An 18101-nucleotide genomic window follows, 5' to 3' on the forward strand; every position below is an offset into this window, starting at 1 on the left:
TCCTCCTCATAGCACTTAATTCATCCTCTTTGATTTTTTAGAATTATACCATCACCCCTTGTTTTCAAAAGCTCCCTTTGTCATTTTTTCCTTGGTTTCAATTTTGCTTTAGTCTCTTGCCTTCTATTGACATGTTGGAAGTTTCCTCAATGTTTGATGGCCCTTGGCAGTCTATACACATTTAAGAGTGAGATCCTAAAAAGATGACTGGAAACTTTGTCCAAGGCTTATTAACAGGCTTCAATGTAGGGTGATCAAGTGAGGGAAAGGTCCTTTTCCCCCCTGAAGAAACAAAATAATATATATTCTTAGGCCTTTTTCTGCAATTTTTTTCCGCTTGGAGATATAAGTTGATGTGTGCCAATATTCAGAGCCCTAACAATTACTTTCACTAAATCTTTCGATTTCAATCTAGCCCCTCACCCCGACCCTATTATCTATTGTTGGATCTGGATGCTCTTATAGTTTACATTTTCCCTGAAGTTCTGAAATTTCTTGGGGTTTTTATTCCTTACGCAGGGCACTCATGGGCCATCAGTCTAGAAACTCATGACCTTTGCGTTTAGGAAATCTTTTTGATAATTTTCTCCCCACCGTTTCTCCAAAAACCAAATCTCCTATATTTTGCAGGAAAGAAATAGGGGTGATCACCTGGCTGGATCACACGATGGGCTTTTTCTTAGAAAGACCTTTTGTCTGATTCCCTTCTACTCCAACCCCAAGTCTCAGTCTAAATCTTTACCCCTTTAGGACCCGCCTTTCCTGGGTTCAGAAGGGAACATTGGCTTGCTTGTTATAACCACCTGAGCAGGAGAACCCATCTCAGTCTGTTCTAGCTAAGTCAACTTTCACTCTCCCATGGATTTTCTACTTTGCAGAACGTTGGTGTCTCTCATTCACGTTGTCACCTACTTTCCCTTTCCCTTATCACTGAATCATGTGCCTTTTTAAAGAATCCCCTTAGTGGCATCTGAACAGGATTTCTGGAGGGAGTAAAAAGCCCATGTATTTAATCTGCCATACATACTCATAAGTAAAAATCCTTTGCTTTGTTTTTAATGCCCTCTTCTAACCTTTTCTATTTTTTAGGACATTTAAACATCACAATTCTGTAACCTTTCCCTAATCACTGCAACTGGAAAGAATCTCTTCCTCCTAAAAGTTCTATAGGCTACTCTGATCTCTGTCACCCATGAGGTGAAAATCAGAGGTGCCTTATGGTTATTTAACTGACTCTATTAGGTCCACGACATGACCTTCATATGCTCTTTAGCACTACATCCTGTATTTGACAAATTCAAGAGATTTTTTGAATAGGAAAAGTAAATAGGACCAAATGCTGGTCAACCTGTATTTTCCTCTTTAGAAATACTCAGCAATGCCCCTTCATACCGCACGAGTACAGTCCAGTAGTATCCTCTTCTTCGGCTAACTCCACTCCACCCAACTAAAGTGAAGGGAGGCCACCATTTTATCTGAGATTTGCAGGAGGGCCTCCTGGTACTAGTAACATTTGCCACAATTTAAGTGTCAACAGAGCAAGGGATATATGAAGACAATGAACTACAAAAGATTAGAAGGGCATATGGCTGAAGTTAAAGGACAAGATACCGCAGGGACAAACTCCAGTTCTGGAGTCCAGTAATAAATGCTGGCCCTATCAATAACTAGTTATGGGACCTTTCTGAACTTCAGGCTCACGAGAACACGGGAATAAAGCCTACATCACGACTAAAAATACATGAAAAGTTTTAAGCGAAATGCCTATTGTATAGCAAATGCCCTCAGCATTAGGGAATACCCCATTTTGCCTGATCTTCCTCTGTTCTTAAGATATCCATTGCTGGCTTGGGGTTCTATTAACCTCCATGGACCGTTTCCCTTCACCTAGATACAGCATCTGCCGAAGTAGAAAGAATTATAGATTATGAGTCTCAAATCTGTAGCCCTACCCCTCAAGAATGATGCAGCCTTGAGCAATTTTCCTTAAGATAAAGAGTAGCCCAGCTTCCCTGACAGTAGTAATACTGGGTCAACAGGACGAAGCATGAGACTCTGGCAGGTGGGTAACAGACATTACATGTTTGGCATCATCACTCATAGAAAAGTGCTTGGACTAGGATGCTTTCTGGAAACAGGCTCAGGCACACTGTTCCAGGATCACAAATTGGTCCACAGATGCTAGAAAAGAATCTAGGTCCTCCACTACCCTTGAGCCAAGACAATGGTCAATTACCAAGGCACCACAGTGCCACCCAGTGGCCATAACACCCCTTTTCTCCTTCCCTGCCAGGTGTTAAGGAAAGGCTGCCAGGTCAGAGGTTCAGAACTCTTTGGTCACCTACTTCAAAAACGGATTAGTCAGAGCTAGAGAAAAATCAAACACACCCCCCTCTCTCTTTTTTAATATTAACAAATACAAGCAGCAGAGAAGGCCAGCTGCTCTCTGCTGTTTCCCAAGGGAAAGCCAAAGCACAAAGCTATGCCTCTGGCCTTCCTCTACTTGCAGGGCCTGCCTAGCCCCTCCTGAGGTGGAGCTGTTTCAGCCCAGCTTTCCTCATCCCAACTCCCCAATCAGGATGTGAGGCACATGGTTGCTGGCGGTGGGAAGAATACTGTAGTTCCAGCCTCTGCTCCTTTGAGTCTCAGAACGGTGATTACTCATCTTCTGCAACTGGCCTCTCACTTGCCCTGCTCCAGAAGCCAGGAGGGCCTTCAACCACACCCACAGGAGCAGGCAGTGCATCTTCAGTCATCTTCAGATGACTCCTCTTCTGCCTCTTTTAACCACTGGATGAACCTCTGCAGCTGTAAGAAAACACAGTGGTGAGCTATTGAGGAGAAGCACACAATCCTCCTATTCTCTTTAGTGGATGAACGTCCCAAACAACCAGAGTCCCAGGGACCAACAGCCCTGTGGGCCAAGGACCAGGGAACTGGGCAATAGCCATGGTGAGAGAGCAGTCTGTCTCACCTGTTGGTTCTTACCTGTTTTTTTTTAAACATAAAAAAGAATTTTTAATGAATACTAACTACAATTTCTACTGCTTCATCAAGAACATTTTAAAATTTTTGTTTTGGTTGGAATCATTTTTAACAGTTAAATACAGAAGTGAGCATTGAACTAGCTTTTTCCCCCACAAGTGCATGGTGGTAAAGAATACAAAGGCTTATAGTCTGGTGCTCTGACTTAATCCATGCCAAGGTGCCAAATTTTATCCAGCACTGCTTTTATTTTATAAGATTCCATAAGTATTTATTCATTCATTTATTGATTGATTGATTTTTGTCCCAACTTCAAATTTTTTTCACACTATTTTTTTAAAAGATTTTATTTATTTATCTTTAGGGGGGAAGGGAAGGAGAGAGGGAGAGAAACATCAATGTATGCTTGCCTCTCATGTGTCCCCTGCCGGGAATTGGCCTGCAACCCAGGCATGTGTCCTGACTGGGAATCGAACCGTGATCCTTTGGTTCGCAGGCCCACACTCAGTCCACTGAGCTACACCAGCCAGGGCTCAGTTTTTTAAAAAAAATTAATTACTGTTCACTTACCTGTTGGTTCTTACGCAATTGCCGGCCCTTGTCAGTTGTATCCCTTTGGCTGTACCAGCTCAGGATTGTTTCCTCAGCCAGGATCTCCAGCTGGTAGAAAGCCATCAGTACCTGCCGAAGGCCAGCAGAGATCTCAGGGACTATGCAGAGTCCAGCAAGATATAAAGGACAAGAGAAGAGGACGCAAGATCTTCACACCTCTCTCAACCTTCTCCACACTGAGCAGCCTCCTCCAGAACAGACTAGAGAAAGCTATTCATTGCGGTACTGGGACAGCTGTAACTTCTGCAACCATTGCCAGGTAGAGCTTTGCACAGTCCCAGGGCAACTTTCAATCGGCTACCTTCCTAGCCAGGCTCCAAGCTGTACTATCCCAGCAATGAGCACAACACCAGGGGTGCATAGTGCTGTTAACTACTATTGGATTCAAGCCAGTCTTAGTTTTGTGTCTCCATGAATGTCACCAAGGCTCCTTCCTTCCTTCCTCCCTCCTTCCTTCCTCTTCTGTATAACTTCCTTCATTCCTTCCTTCTTTCCTTCCTTCTTTCCCCCCCTCCCTCCCTTGATTTTATTTATTTATTTTCACAGAGGGGAAAAGGGAGGGAGAAAAAGAGGGAAAGAAACGCTGATGTGCAAGAAAAACATAGATCTGTTGCCTCTCTCATGCCTCCAACCAGGGACCTACCAAAGCCTGTTTCAAAGCAAATGTAGGACTATGAGGCTTGAGGTGGTAGTCACCTTGGCCATGGAAGTACCAAGAGCTTCATGCTCCAGGAAGAAGTCCTCAATGGCTGCCAGTGCTTCCAAATGATCGGCTGCACGCTTCACATAGTTCCTAAAAACAGGGCTCCAGGTCTTGAGCAGCTATGGAAGAAAAGAGAAGAGAGCTGCAATATATACCTGAGTATGTACCTACACATGGACAACAAAGAAAATCAATATTGAAAACATGTGTCTTTCATGATGTGGAAAGACAAGAGGGAGATGACACAGGCCCTGTGGAATCATGTCGGAGGGACTTAGGAACTGACAGCCGTCAGGGCTGGGGAAAGAGAGCTTCCCCAGGAAGGTGAAAGGGGATCAAATACACAGACTGCCTCAAGAATACCTACTCCAAGCCTGCAGGCTGATCTCATTCTGGGTCAGATCATTTACAGTTAGAGTGTGAGAGTCCAGGTCTATTCTAGGCATGCCTTTGGGGTCTGGTATGGTTTGAATCCTACAATCTCAAAAGCCACTTAATACTGAACCTAACTTGATTCCTCAGGACCAGCCATGGCTGCTTTAGAATCCAATCTATTCCCAGAGGGGAGGAGAAAGGAACCACAGTAATGGGATATCCCACACAAGACCTTCTACTCCTGATTTCTTTTAAAGTTACCACAGCAAGGATATGTATCTGCCTCTATCCAATCTCTTGTACCCAGACCCAATCTTTGCTCACGGGAAGCAGCAGGGCACAGTAGCGGTTTGGGTCGAGTGGAGCATCCATTTGTGGCAGGGGGAACTCCAGGACCACGTGGCTCAGTACTTGCATCACCTCCTTTAGGCTTATGTTGTAGGCATACCTGTGGGGAGACTGTGGTGACACCAAGGCCTGCACTGGCCCTTTCAGCATGCAGCAGAACTGACTTTGGCAGGACACCGGGGAAGAGGAAGTCAGATGGAACAGACAGAGGGGGAGGGTTCTGGAAGGAGGAATCTATGCTGAGGCTAACACCTAGTGCTCTCCTTGCACCAAATGCTACTGGCTTTGTCATTTGGGATGTCAAAGGAACAGGTTCCTGTATGGGGAAGAAACAGGAGAACCTTTATCTGCCTGGGAATACCCCAGGGGGGGAAAATAAGGAGGGGCTGCTCTTACTTGAGAGAGTTGATCTCCAGGACCAGATTGTCACAAGAAATGTTCTCCTCCTTGCCCCGCTGTAGTGTTCCCAGGACTTCATTCTGGAACACTAAAATCAAAGTAACAGTAAGTTCGATGGCCAACATCACTCCAGAACATACTGTCATCTGGTCCTGACTTTATACCAAACCCTTCCTGGGAGGGACACGAGTCTTTGGCTAGTTGATCCAGATAAAGAATAAACTGGAGGTTTTCCTGTTTTGCCTCAAGATACTGCTCCCCTGGCCACTCACCTTTGATGTCATCCATCTGTGGGGAGCCTGCCCGGCTGTCCAGCTCCTCAGAATCCATACTTCGTTCACTTTCAGTTTCACTCTCTTCTTCCACATTGATTGTGAGTCCTGAGAACCCATAAAGGGTGAGAAAAAAAGAAAGGTAAGGAAAGAGCCGTTGAGGGAGAATCATATATACGCCCTGTCTGCATGAATAAAGCAGTGAACAAGTAGTCTGATTGTCCTTTAAAATATTCTGATTTAGAAAGGGTGTGTGGCAAGAAACAGGCCCAGCTCACCCCATAGATTCTGCCGTAGTTCCTCCTCTTCTTCCACATTCATGTCTGCAGCTTTCCAGAGGTAGCCCTGGCCTGCAACTCCCACCTCTGCTGGATTGTAACCTGGAAAGGCATTGGACCTTAGCAAAGGCCCAGCTGAAGTGCCAATCCCTCCATGAGGACACACGTGCTTGTCTGTGGCACCGAGAGACACACAGATGCCCCACACCTGCTGAGCCTCATACCTTTCAGCTTCACTTTCTCCTTTTCTTGGTCAGTTCCAGAATCGTCACTGAACTGGCTATCATCATCATCTTCCTCTGCATCTGGAGGGTGCAAAGAGACCACCGAGCCCTCAGGCAGTGTGACGTCTGGGCCCACTACCACCTAGGAGAGAAAAGAGGAGCGGGTGTCGTAACCCACCAGTGTGCTAGTAAGGGTGCACCCTGACAACCAGAGTGACTTTCCTGAACAAGCCAAGTAGAAGGCAAATGAAACCACTGGGTTTGGCCTCTGAATTCAGGCTGGGTTACAGCTGGATATAGGCCCCTTCTGGCTTAACATGACCACCACTCCATTTGGGGCTCATACGCCGCAGTAAGGAGCAGTGGCTCCTTACACTTCCCTCACCTGGGAAGTGAGGACACAGCGTGGCTTCAGTGTAACTCGTTCCTTGACCTCAGCATTGTCACAAAGCAGAGACTGATGGATCTGCGCTCCAGCAGCCACTCGAACACCCTGCCACAGGTAGGCCTGGTCCAGCACCACGTTGTCGCCTGGCTCAGGACAGGAAGGACTCCTGGTCACTCAGGGCTCCAGACCAGGGCCATTCCTGGAAGACACGGCTGACTGACACCAGCACAACTCTCACCCAGCTCAAATACTCCATCTCCCATCTCACCAGATACACCCTCTTCCCCAAGCCCAGGCCTGAGAGTAGAACATTGCTCAGCCTGACCATCCTCCACCAGGTTTATGACCATTACAGACTATCACACAGGACTTAAGAAACTTCAGGATTTCTGGGGACCCTTGGAACTCAAGAACCTTATTAGAATCATGTCCATATCTATTCCACTTCTTCTCGTACATTTAGAATTACATTTTTTTTTTAAAGGGGCAGTTTCATTTAAAGCATCACATTCCTACAACCAAGATGAGTCACCTAGAGGCTAACCAGGCAGTATGGTAGAGTAAAAAGAATGCTGAACTTAATAATCAGAATACTCAGATTCAAGTCCCTGCACTGCCTCTTATTAGCTATGACCTTGGGCAAGACAACCTATTTGAACCAGTCTGCTTATCTGCAAACTGAGGATAAATAATACCTACCTCATAAGGTTTTAGTGAGGATTAAATGAAACAATGTATGCAAAAGGTCTTTGTAAGCTGTAATGCACAGATGCTATTATTGCATGTTAATTAACTAATTGGTCCTCAGTATAAATACAGGGTACCCTGGAATGTGAAGAATCACCCAATATGAAGCTCACAGGCCACAAATTAAAGCATCTTTTTAAAAATATCTGTTCCCTCCTTTATTAAGGTAGCTACTACTCTGGTTTCTCATTCTGGGGGACGATCCCTCTCGCTCCTTCTATGGAGACAAGGGCCTCCCCAGGTTCCTGCTGCTGGGATAGCTGGCTTGACTTCCCCACCTGCACTCACCAATGTGACAGCCAGGGCCAATGACACTGTTGGTGATGGAGCAATTGCTGCCAATGACAGTGCCGGAGCCCAGGAGCACATTTTCCTCCAGGATGCTGCCATGGCCCAGGCTGACTTCAGGCCCTCGGTAGATGTTGTGCCGGGAATGAGTGCAGTTCTGGGTTGTGTTGTCAGTGAAGTTCACCTCAGGGGTAAGGGGGTACACCCATCGGCGGATGACATCGGCACAGACAGCTGCATACATGTGTAGATTGGAGACCCGGGCACCGTATTCCCTAGTTGTCACATGCATGTGGATCTGGTTCCCAAGGATCTGAGTGAGGACAAGGGAGGGAGGTCACCCAAGCAAGCAAGAGAGGAAGAACACCCCCAGGCACAACACTCTTCTTCCCTTAAGTTCCCCTCTGCGTTTCAATGTCATGGCTGAATGGCCTGAGACTTTTCTTTGCGCACTGCTCCCCCCACCTCAGCTATTTTCCTCCCTCTTAAGGCTCACTAAAATGTAAAAGGGGATCAAAAGCTGTCTGCCTGAGACAACATCTTAACCTGCTTTTAGGCAGGCATCGGAGCCTTTCTCACCTCCTCATTCACTAACAGGCCCCGCACAAAGTCGTCCCGAGTTTGGTAGTCAAAGTTGTCTGTGAAGAGTTGAGCCACCTGTGGAGGGAGTTGGATGAGGCCAAAAGTTAAGTGCTGGAAGCAAAGATAAGCCCCAGAGACCCTATCAGGCCCTGTGACGGCAGGACATGGGCCAGAATCCCAAAAGGCTCCTAATATTGGGGTCAAGATGACGATAACTATTTGCTATAGAACAGGTAAGAGAAAGAGGGAGAAGAAACATACTCTGGCCTTCTAGGAAGGAGTAACACACCCTCAGGGTTCTCCCTCTGATGTGCAGCCCTGGCCCCGAAGGGCTCACCTGAGGAGAGCAGATGCTGATGTGACAATCCAGTAAATCATAGCGAATCTCCACTCCATCTCCACTGCCATGGAACAAGCTCTGTGGGGAGAGGTTATGAAGACTTTAACTTGGCTCTCTTGCTGAATCCTGTCATCTTCCTGTCCCAAGGAATCCAGATACCCACGCACCAGCGGAAAAGAAAAACGTCGAAGGCCTTGGGTCTTCTGAAAATGGAGAACCCTGTTTGTGGCACTATCCACAGCCACTACCATGTTGTCCTCATGGCAACGAGTTGGGTGACTTGGGGATGATTCCTTGAAGATCATTGTCATCACAGATACATTTTTTTCTAGCTTTCGCCTCAACCTATAAAGAGGAGCAGGAAGAGAGTCTCAGGGTTCTGCTGGTCCCAAACTGTTATCCCTCCTGTTTTCCCATCCTGACCTGTGTTCCTCCAGGGCTTTGGTAATATTGATGTTTGAGATGACATCCCCATACACCAGAAGGAAGTCAGAGCGCACCAACGCCTTGGCATCAACGTCACGGAGAACATCCCCCAGTGATCGATACAGGTCTGATGTAATTATTCGAACCACATTGAGGGAGGTAGGGCGGCACCACTTGGATTTCCTAAAGGAAGGGGGGTGAGGGGAATGAGTAAATCAAACATAAAGATCACGCAGAGCTTCCCTGTTTTTCTCCCCCATTCAATATTCACACTCCTTCTCTATGGCTTTTTTGGGTTCCTGCCAGCGTCCTGAACTTCAGAGAGATTTATGAACTATAATTAATGGTTTCAGTATCCTCTGTCACCAGGCCTGTTTTATGGGTTAGAGAAACATGGTTATTTCCTCTCCATAGCCTGCCCTCTGCCCCAAAACATGGATTTGAATCCAAAATCCTGCTGAGACTTAGGGTATATAGTTTCCTGGGAATACACTTTTCTTCTTCTGAAATCCAGACCAAATTTAAGAACTGTCTAATAGAGACCATGCTAATATCCAAGTCTTCATTTCTTAAGCTTCCATAAATCGTGACATTTACTCTTTTTCAGGAAGATTTCACCAAACATTTGTTAAGTGCTTATTATGAGCTTGGTACTAAGTTAGGCACCGGGAATACAAAGATGAAGAACAGCTCAATATTTAGAAGCTCAGTGGAAAAACAAAGATGTTACTCCTGTAACTTCCATATTAGTGCCATTAAATAATAACTTAAAACCCACTGGGACCAAACTTCACAAATGAGATTCAGAAAAACTCAACTGTTATTCTTTAGTCTTTGTCACAGTTTCAGCTGTCACTACTTGGTAAGTGAATAGCCTTAGACCTTATGATGGAATATACATAGACACATTTTGCCCCTCACGATTTACCCTTATTTAGTTACATTCATCTTTAAAAAAGTGGAAAAAAATGCTGAAACACAGAACGAAAAGGGGCAGGGCCTTACAGTAAATGTTCCTTGATTTGAGCAGCCTTCCAGCAGCAAAAGACAAAGGTTTCTTGTACACCTGTGGCAGTCAGAAATTCCAGAGTGTAGTCAATTAGTGCCACGTTGGCCAGGGGCAAGAGGACCTGGAGGGTAGGAGGTGAAAAAATGTAGTCTTGAATCTGGCCCTCTGCATACCATTCTTTCCCCCACTACGCCCACAAATTTCACTCCTACATCAGTGTTTGCAAACGCTATAGTTTTGTTTTATTTTTCCAACTTAAATTAACCACTGTTCTGCCTTTGATGTTCACAGCATGCTCTAAGCATTAGAGTCTAAAGTGTTACTATTTGGATCAATAAACATAGATAGAATCTACTTGTTTAGAATCAGAGACAGAGCTGCTATAGATTAGGACACCACCTATGGTAAAGGAGAATACTGGGAAGCACTCATATCTCCAGAAACTTAAGCACCATTAAGGCCTTTTCCCCATAAAATTTCCTTCCTTGATCCCTTTCTAAGAGTCAGGGGGAGCCAACCTCAATCACCTGTCCAAAATGAACAGCCATTCGCTTTTTGTTGGCAGTGAGGAGTTAGAGACTTTTCCCTGAAATGGATGCAGTTCCCTCTCTGAACTGGGGATGACTGTGACCCAGCAACCCCCAGGACTAGCTCAGTCCAATTCCCGAGTATCTAGATAAGAGAAAGGCTGCTAGCAACCAGCCACTAAACCTACTCTGTTGTCTTTCAGACAGAAGGCACTGGCTGTCATTGAAACCTAGACGGGAAAAAAAGCACTGTACCCAGATCCGAAACAGTTGTTACTATGGGATCAGACCAGTCTGTTCTTTTTTAGACATAGGACCTCCCTTTTGGAGGCAAAAGAAGGTGATACTCCCTTTCACTAAAGGATCTTTTTTTTCCCCCTCCGCATAGTTAAAAAGGCCTTGCAGCCTCTTCTTGGAGCGATGAATACCCGGGCGAAAGCTTCTCACAGCACTGCTTCTACAACTTAGCCCTCGGCACGCCTCCCAAACCTGAGATAGACAGCACTACCAAGTGTACCAACCACTCATTCGGTAGGGCAGCCATCAGGGTTTAAACTGTTTCCCTTCCCCATAACTTACTACTTCGGGGTAAGAGGTTTGACACACGTTCTCCCAGAGGATGCCTCACTAGGCAGACGAAAGATAACTAGCTCCAGCCCCGGGCCCTCCGGCTTCTCTCGCGCATGGCGCTCACCCGAGGCTGGTCCTTGGAGATCGGGAAGAAGCGGCGGTTGAAGCTGTCCGCCACCAGAACTGCTTGTAGGGGCGGCGGCGGTTCCTCCTCGGTCCCTCGGGCTCCACTACCGCCGCCGCCGCCTCCAGGCCCGCCAACACCGCGCTTGTTGGCCCGACTGGCCACCGCACCCGGCGGCACCACTACCACAGGGGTCGCCATCTTCTCTCACTTACGCACGTAAACTAACACGGCACGCAGTACGGGACAAAAAGAATCCAGTACCCAAACGCGAAAGACTAAGAAGGAGACGAGGAGGGGAGAATGCGCATGCGTCTCTCCTAGGTCCCAGTCTCCCAGCCTTGGAGGCAGGCTGGGGCATGGCCACCCGAAATTGACCCGTTGAAGTGCTGGGGGTGGGGTTCGAACTGCAAGTTTAGTAGGACTTTATCTGTACATGAACAAACTGAGATTCTTGTGGGATAATGAGACTTGCGGTCTCTGCGAAGGGGCCAGATCCATTCGATATGTAGTAAGATATGTAATCCTCCCCACCCTGAGCGCGTTAGCAATTGTAGTCTTCCGTCATTCTAGTCACCTAATGTGATCCGGCACTTTGGGGAGCTCGGAACCGAGTCAGACTTCCCCTTCCCTCAGAAAACTCACAGTCGATGTAAACACTAAACGTGGTATAGTAGGGACAGTAGTAATTCTCTTGAGCACTGATTGTAGCCAGATACGACACAAGTGTTAATTTGTCACACGTCTCTGCGAGAACATTTTTTTCCTTCGTTCAACAAACTTTTCTTCCCTTAAAAATTTTTCATTTTATTTATTTTCAGAAAGAGGGGAAGGGAGGGAGAAACATCGATCAGTTGCCTCTAGCACATACCCAACTGAGGACCTGGCCGGCAACTCAGCATGTACCCTGACCCGGAAGGGAACCGGGACTTCTCGGGTTCGGAGGTCAGCACTCAGTACACTGAGTCACAACAGCTAGGTCTCAACAAACATTTCTTGAGCTCTAAGAAGGGTGAGGATCACCCATCTAATAAGTGGAAGAACGGGTATTGGAACCCGATCTGTCTGACTTCATAGTTCCACAATTTTTTTGTCAAGGTATGTGGGTGATCAAAAATTACTATTTCATTATATGTCTTCAGTTATTCATTCGTTCAGACTGTCAGCATTTACTGAAACCCTACTCTGTTTCAGAGTGGAAATAGGGATGGATCCAAGAACACAATAAAGTCGAGTGGGCCTGGAGATGAGCAGCAAGCTTTCCAGGCAGAAGGGAGTCTGATTGCAAAGGCCTGAGGCTCAAAAGCACAGCACAATTTGGGGAAAGAGGCGGTGGCTGCAGGGAGTAAACCAGACCTGCGAGCCTGTGGGGACGCGGTGGAGGCTAGACAAGAGAGCTTAGGTGTCGTCATTCGGTAATCAAGAGCTTTCCAGCAAGGCACGTGCCCACTGTGTACGAGAATTGTTTGAATTCCCACAATTTCAGAAAAGGTTGTTCCCACCCATGCCCGCGTTGCACGCTGGGATTTGGAGATCAAAAAGGCTTACTTTGTGTGGGGCGGTCGCCACTCGACTAGCAGTACCAAGGCCCCCTCTTCGTGGAACCGAGGGAATCTGTCATTTCTTTCCTCTACTAGTTAATGATAGCGCTGAGAGAAAACCACTTCTTAAGGATTTTGGAAAATTTAGCCTGGAGAAGGAAAGGCAGAAGGCAGTAAAAATTTTCAATTAAATGAGTGTTCATTGTACAGAAGGTGTTCGACTGTCTCGCAAATCCATGGGCAGAAAGAGAGAGGAAGGGTGATTAAACAGCACTAGTAATTGGTCTGTATGCGTGTGCACGTGCACACACACGGAAGGGTTGGGGTAAGGGTGGGGTTGGAGTGATGAGAATTGTGGAAGTAGGTTAATTGTGGACATTTTAAATGACCCCTGAGACATTGGAAAGTGGTGACTCATAAATCCAGACCTTATTCTGCAGTAGCAGAGTAAAATAGTAGCTTGTTAGATAAGGTTTTAGTGGTTGGTCTCAGGGAGAATATCTCTCAACTTAATTTTTTTGTTTGTTTCAAAAGTTACTCCACTTAACAAGGAACAAAAATGAGCAAAGGAGTTAAGTTGACATTTCTCCAAAGAAGATATACAAATGGTCAATATGTACATGAAAGGGTGAGTAACATCCCTAATTGTTAGGGAATTGCAAACCAAAACTCCAATGAGATAGCATTTCATTAGGATGTCTACTATCAAAAAACAGAAAATACAAGGTGTTAGTGAAGATGTGAAGAAATTGGAACCCTTGTGCATTGCTGGTGAGAAATGTAATTTCCTATGGAAAACATGTAGGTTCAATTTCAGAAAAATTTTTTGTATGGCTCTTCAAAATATAAAACATAGAATTGCCATATAATCCAGCAATTCTACTTCTGGATATACCCAAAATAAGTGAAATCAGGCACTCAAACAGATATTTGTATACACCCCTGCTTGTAGCAGTATAATTCACGATAGATAAAACATGGAAGCAACCCAAGTGTGCAATGATGAAAGAATGGATAAGCAAAATGTGGTCTATACATGTATGGAATATTATCCATTTCAAAAAGGAAGGAAATTATGGCATATGCTACAACATGGATAAACCTTGAGGATATTATGCTAATAAAATAAACCAGTTGCAAAAAGACCAATATTGTATGATTCCATTTATATGAGGTACCTAGAGTAGTCAGATTCATAGACAGATGGCAGATCAGCAGTTGCCAGGAGCTAGCAGGAGGAGGAAATAAGGAGTTATTATTTAATGGGTATAGAGTTTCAGTTTTGCAACATGAGAAGAGTTATGTGGATGGGTGGTGGTGATGGTAGCACAGCAGCGTGAATGTAGTTAATATCATTGAACTGTACATTCAGAAATGGTTAAAAGGGTACATTTTATGCTATGTGTATTTTACCACAGTTAAAAGCTGGAAAAAACCTTACTGGAAAGATACTGAAAACCACCAGTAAATAGTCACACACACACACACACACACACACACCTCTATATAAACAAATAAAAATCCCTTCCCCTACTTCTCTCATCCTATTCAACCCCAGAGTTAGAACCATTATTAATGATTTGGTGGGTATTCTTTCCATTTTCTCCCTAAGTTTATATATGGATATACCAATATCTATTGATTGATATATCTATTTCTATAGATATATGCCTGACACACACACATGTCATATACACACGTTCTAAATGCATATACATATGTATGTGTATTCACACGTAGACTTATGTTTAGAGACAGTAGACTCTATGATTACATGCTGGTGCTTCAGAGTCAGAGTGCCTGGATTCCATTCCAGCCTCTAGTCATTTACTAGCTGTTTAGCCTTGGGCAGATTACTCAATCTCACTGTGCCTGAATTTCCTCATTTTTGAAATGGAATAATAGCACCCAACCTTAAAAGATTGTGAGGATTAAATGGGATAATATGTGAAAACTTTTTAGAACACTTTTTGACACTTTATCAGCACAATGTAAGTGTTAGCTATTATGATGCTAATGCATTTTGTCTACAACTTAATTTTTATTTAATATATAGCATGATGAAGACAAAACTAGCTATTTTTAATGATTTTATTCTGTAGTACAAATTACCATTATTTATTCAATTACTTCTTTTTGCTAAAAATTTAATTTTTTTGCAGTTTTTGCTATTACAAATAATGCTACAACTAGCATTTTCCTATTGATATTTTTATACTTGTATATTGGCATTTACTTCTTACAATTTCTTTTTAAAGTAAAGCGACCAGTTCAAATTGGATATAATTCTCATGGCAGGGGATATGCTCTCGAACTCACCGGGAAGTCTGATGAGGCTTAATTGCTCATGATGTTACTATTTCATTGCTCTCCATGGGACAGGTGCCATTTTGCCCTTCCCCCAGCAATGTATGAGAGTGCCTTTCTGCCCGTAGTCTCACTAATAGAGCATGTTGTCAACAATTTGGACTTTCTGCCAATTAGAGGAAAGCAAGTGTAATTTCTTTTTTTTTTAAGATTTTATTTGTTTATTTTTAGAGGGGGTGGGGGAGGAAGAAAGAGAGGGAGAGAAACATTGGTGTGCTAGAGAAACATCAATCGGTTTCCTCTCACAGGCCCCAACCAGGGACCTGGCCCATAGCCCAGGCATGTGCCCTGACTAGGAACGGAACTGGTGACCTTTTGGTTTCCAGGCCAGCACTCAATCCACTGAGCCAGATCAGCTAGTGCACAACTGTAGTTTTAATTTGCATTTCTCTTGTTTTGACTGGGATTGAGCATTTTTCATATGTTAAAAAACATTTATATTTCTTTGGTTAATTCTCAGTTCTGGTTCTTTCTGTACATTAATACATCAGCATTAGATTTCAAAAGGAATCTTGACTATCAATCAGTCTAGAATGTAAACTCCATGAAAATCAGGGCTTTCTGTCTGTGTTATTCACTACCACATCCAAAGTGTTTAAAGGAGTACCTGGCACATGGCAAATGATTAATAGATATCTGCTGCACAATTGACTGGTCATTGCTAGTCAGTAAGTATAATGAGAGTCTCATCTACTTCAGACAAACAAGTAAGAGTAATTTTGGGCTCTCCCAAGCTGAGGCTCAAGTGTCTTTTGTGTTGTTTTTTAATTCTGGTAAAATACACATAACAAAATTTACTGTCTTAATTATTTTTGAGTGTACAGTTCAGCAGTGTTAAGTGCATTCACATTGCTGCACTGCTGTCTGCATCATCCATTCACAGAACTCCTTTCATGTTGCAAAACTGAAACTCTGCACCTATTAGACAATAACTCTCATTCCTTTCTTCCCTCAACCCTGGCAGCCCGTCTTACTTTCTGTCTCTGTGAATCTGAGTACTCCAGATACCTCATATAAGTGAAATCATATAATGCTTGTTTTGTTACTAGTTTACTTTACTTTGCATAGTATCTTCAAGTTTCATCCATGTTGTAGCATGTAAGTATTTCCTTCCTTTTAAAGGCAGAATAATGTTTCACTGTATGTGAACAATACATCAATGTATTGTTCATTCATTTATCTCTCAATGCACACTTGGGTTACTTACACATTTAAACTATTGTGAATAATGCTGTTATGAGTATGGGTGTATAAATATCTGTTTGAGTGCCTGATTTCACTTATTTTGGGTATGCAGCCATTGGTAGAGTTGTTGGATCATATGGTAATTCTATATTTAACTTTTTTCAAGAAACACCATATTGTTTTCCACAGTGACTACACCATTTTACATTACCACGAACAATGCACAAGGCTTCCAATTTCTCCACATTCTTTTCTTTTTTTAATAGGCTTTTCAAATTTAAAATTTTATTTTTGATTTTAGAGCAAAAGGAAGGTAAGGAGAGAGGGAGGGAAACGTCGATGTGAAAGAGAAACATTGACTGGTTGCCTTCCATACATGCCACAACTGGGACCGAACCTGCAGCCCAGGCATGTGCCCTGACGGGGACTCAAACCAGCGACCCTTTGATTTGTGGGACCACCCCCAACCCAATGACCCACACCAGTCACAGCCTTTGTCCATTTTTAAATTAGGTTGTTTTTTCTTTTGGTTGTTGAATTGTAGGAATTCTTCATATATTCTGTGTATCAATTTCTTATCAATTATGTGATTTTAGAGGACTTCCGCCAAGATGGAGGCATAGGTGGAAACACTGTGCCTTCTCCCACAACCAAGTTTGAATACAACAAAAGTTTTGGAGAACTAGGACACACCCAAAGACCAGAAAATGGAATTATACGGAAGTCCGACAGCTACGAACCATTCAACGGGATGGTAAGACAGGCGGAGCCAGCAGCGGAGCTGGGTCGGGCAGGACAGATCCACCGGCCCAGGCGGGTAGGCAGAGTCCGGAACCAGTCAGGGTGTGGGGCAGACTGACCAAGGTCGCACATTCGTGCACAGTGAGACGGAGCACGCAGGCCCCAGGGGGCGAACCCAGTGGTGGAGGGCTGACAGTGGTGGCACACTCGAGTGCAGTGGAACGAAACGCGTGGGCCTGGTGACGGTGGTGGCTGTGGTGTCGGTGGGGGTCGCGGCAGCAGGCGGCAGAGGGAAGCCATAGTTCCTCTTTGACCCCGCCCCCACATACAACGTCACAACCCAGCTACTGAGTTGCCCTGCTCTAGTGAACACCTTAGGGCTCCAATCCTGCTACTTAACAGGCATGAACAGCCCAAAAGATGGCGCAAGAAGAACTCAAAGTCCCAGAGCCAATAACTCTAAGCGACCAACAGATTGCCAGCCTCTCAGAAGCCCAATTTAAGACACTGTTTATCAGGATGCTCACAGAATCGGTAGATTACAGTCACAAATTAGAGGAACATATGAAGGCTAAACTAATTGAAATGAAGGGAGATGTCCAGGAAACCAATAGCGATGGAAAGGAAACTGGGACTCAAATCAATGGAATGGACTAGAAGGAAGAACAAAACATCCCACCAGAAAGGAATGAAGTAATGAGAATTCAAAACAATGAGGAGAGGCTTAGGAACCTCCAGGACATCTTTAAACGTTCCAACATCCGGATTATAGGGGTACCAGAAGGGGGAAAGAAACAGCCACGAGTGGAAAACGTATTTGAACAAATAATAAAGGAGAACTTCCCCAGTCTGGCAAAGGAAATAGACTTCCAGGAAATCTAGGAAGCTCAGAGAGTGCCAAAGAACTTGGACCCAAGAAGGAACACACCAAGGCACATCATAATTACATTAGCCAAGACTAAAATGAAGGAGAGAATCCTAGAAGCAGCAAGAGATAAGGGGACAGTCACCTACAAAGGAGTACCCATCAGACTGTCAGCGGATTTCTCAAAAGGGACCTTACAGGCAAG

At 44.5% G+C, this 18101-nt stretch overlaps 1 protein-coding gene across 1 annotated transcript; it reads right to left on the reverse strand.

The window, feature by feature from the left end:
- Positions 1-204: 204 nt before the first annotated feature.
- EIF2B5 (eukaryotic translation initiation factor 2B subunit epsilon) lies at positions 205-11438 on the reverse strand. The gene is made up of 16 exons (XM_037027666.1): positions 11198-11438; positions 9973-10097; positions 8965-9150; positions 8709-8886; positions 8539-8619; positions 8199-8276; positions 7620-7932; positions 6582-6727; positions 6197-6338; positions 5973-6074; positions 5695-5802; positions 5420-5510; positions 5000-5123; positions 4294-4419; positions 3556-3666; positions 205-2808 (listed from the first exon to the last, which is right to left on the reverse strand). Exons 1-16 carry the CDS (start codon positions 11396-11398, stop codon positions 2749-2751), a joined length of 2172 nt encoding a protein of 723 aa, XP_036883561.1. The 5' UTR covers positions 11399-11438; the 3' UTR covers positions 205-2748.
- Between the last annotated feature and the right edge of the window lie 6663 nt (positions 11439-18101).

The sequence above is a fragment of the Sturnira hondurensis genome, unplaced genomic scaffold, assembly GCF_014824575.4.
Source record: "Sturnira hondurensis isolate 20B ecotype Veracruz unplaced genomic scaffold, ASM1482457v3 Scaffold0019216, whole genome shotgun sequence".
Taxonomy (NCBI): Eukaryota; Metazoa; Chordata; class Mammalia; order Chiroptera; family Phyllostomidae; genus Sturnira; species Sturnira hondurensis.

Excerpts from the sequence above, each read along its gene's own strand:
- EIF2B5 (XM_037027666.1), bottom strand. The coding sequence starts at position 11,398 with ATGGCGACCCCTGTGGTAGTGGTGCCGCCGGGTGCGGTGGCCAGTCGG. Across the intron at positions 8,277-8,538 it reads TCAGCATCTGCTCTCCTCAG|GTGGCTCAACTCTTCACAGA; the intron begins GTGAGCCCTTCG and ends CTCCCTCCACAG. Across the intron at positions 6,728-7,619 it reads TGGCCCTGGCTGTCACATTG|GCGACAACGTGGTGCTGGAC; the intron begins GTGAGTGCAGGT and ends GTCCTGAGCCAG.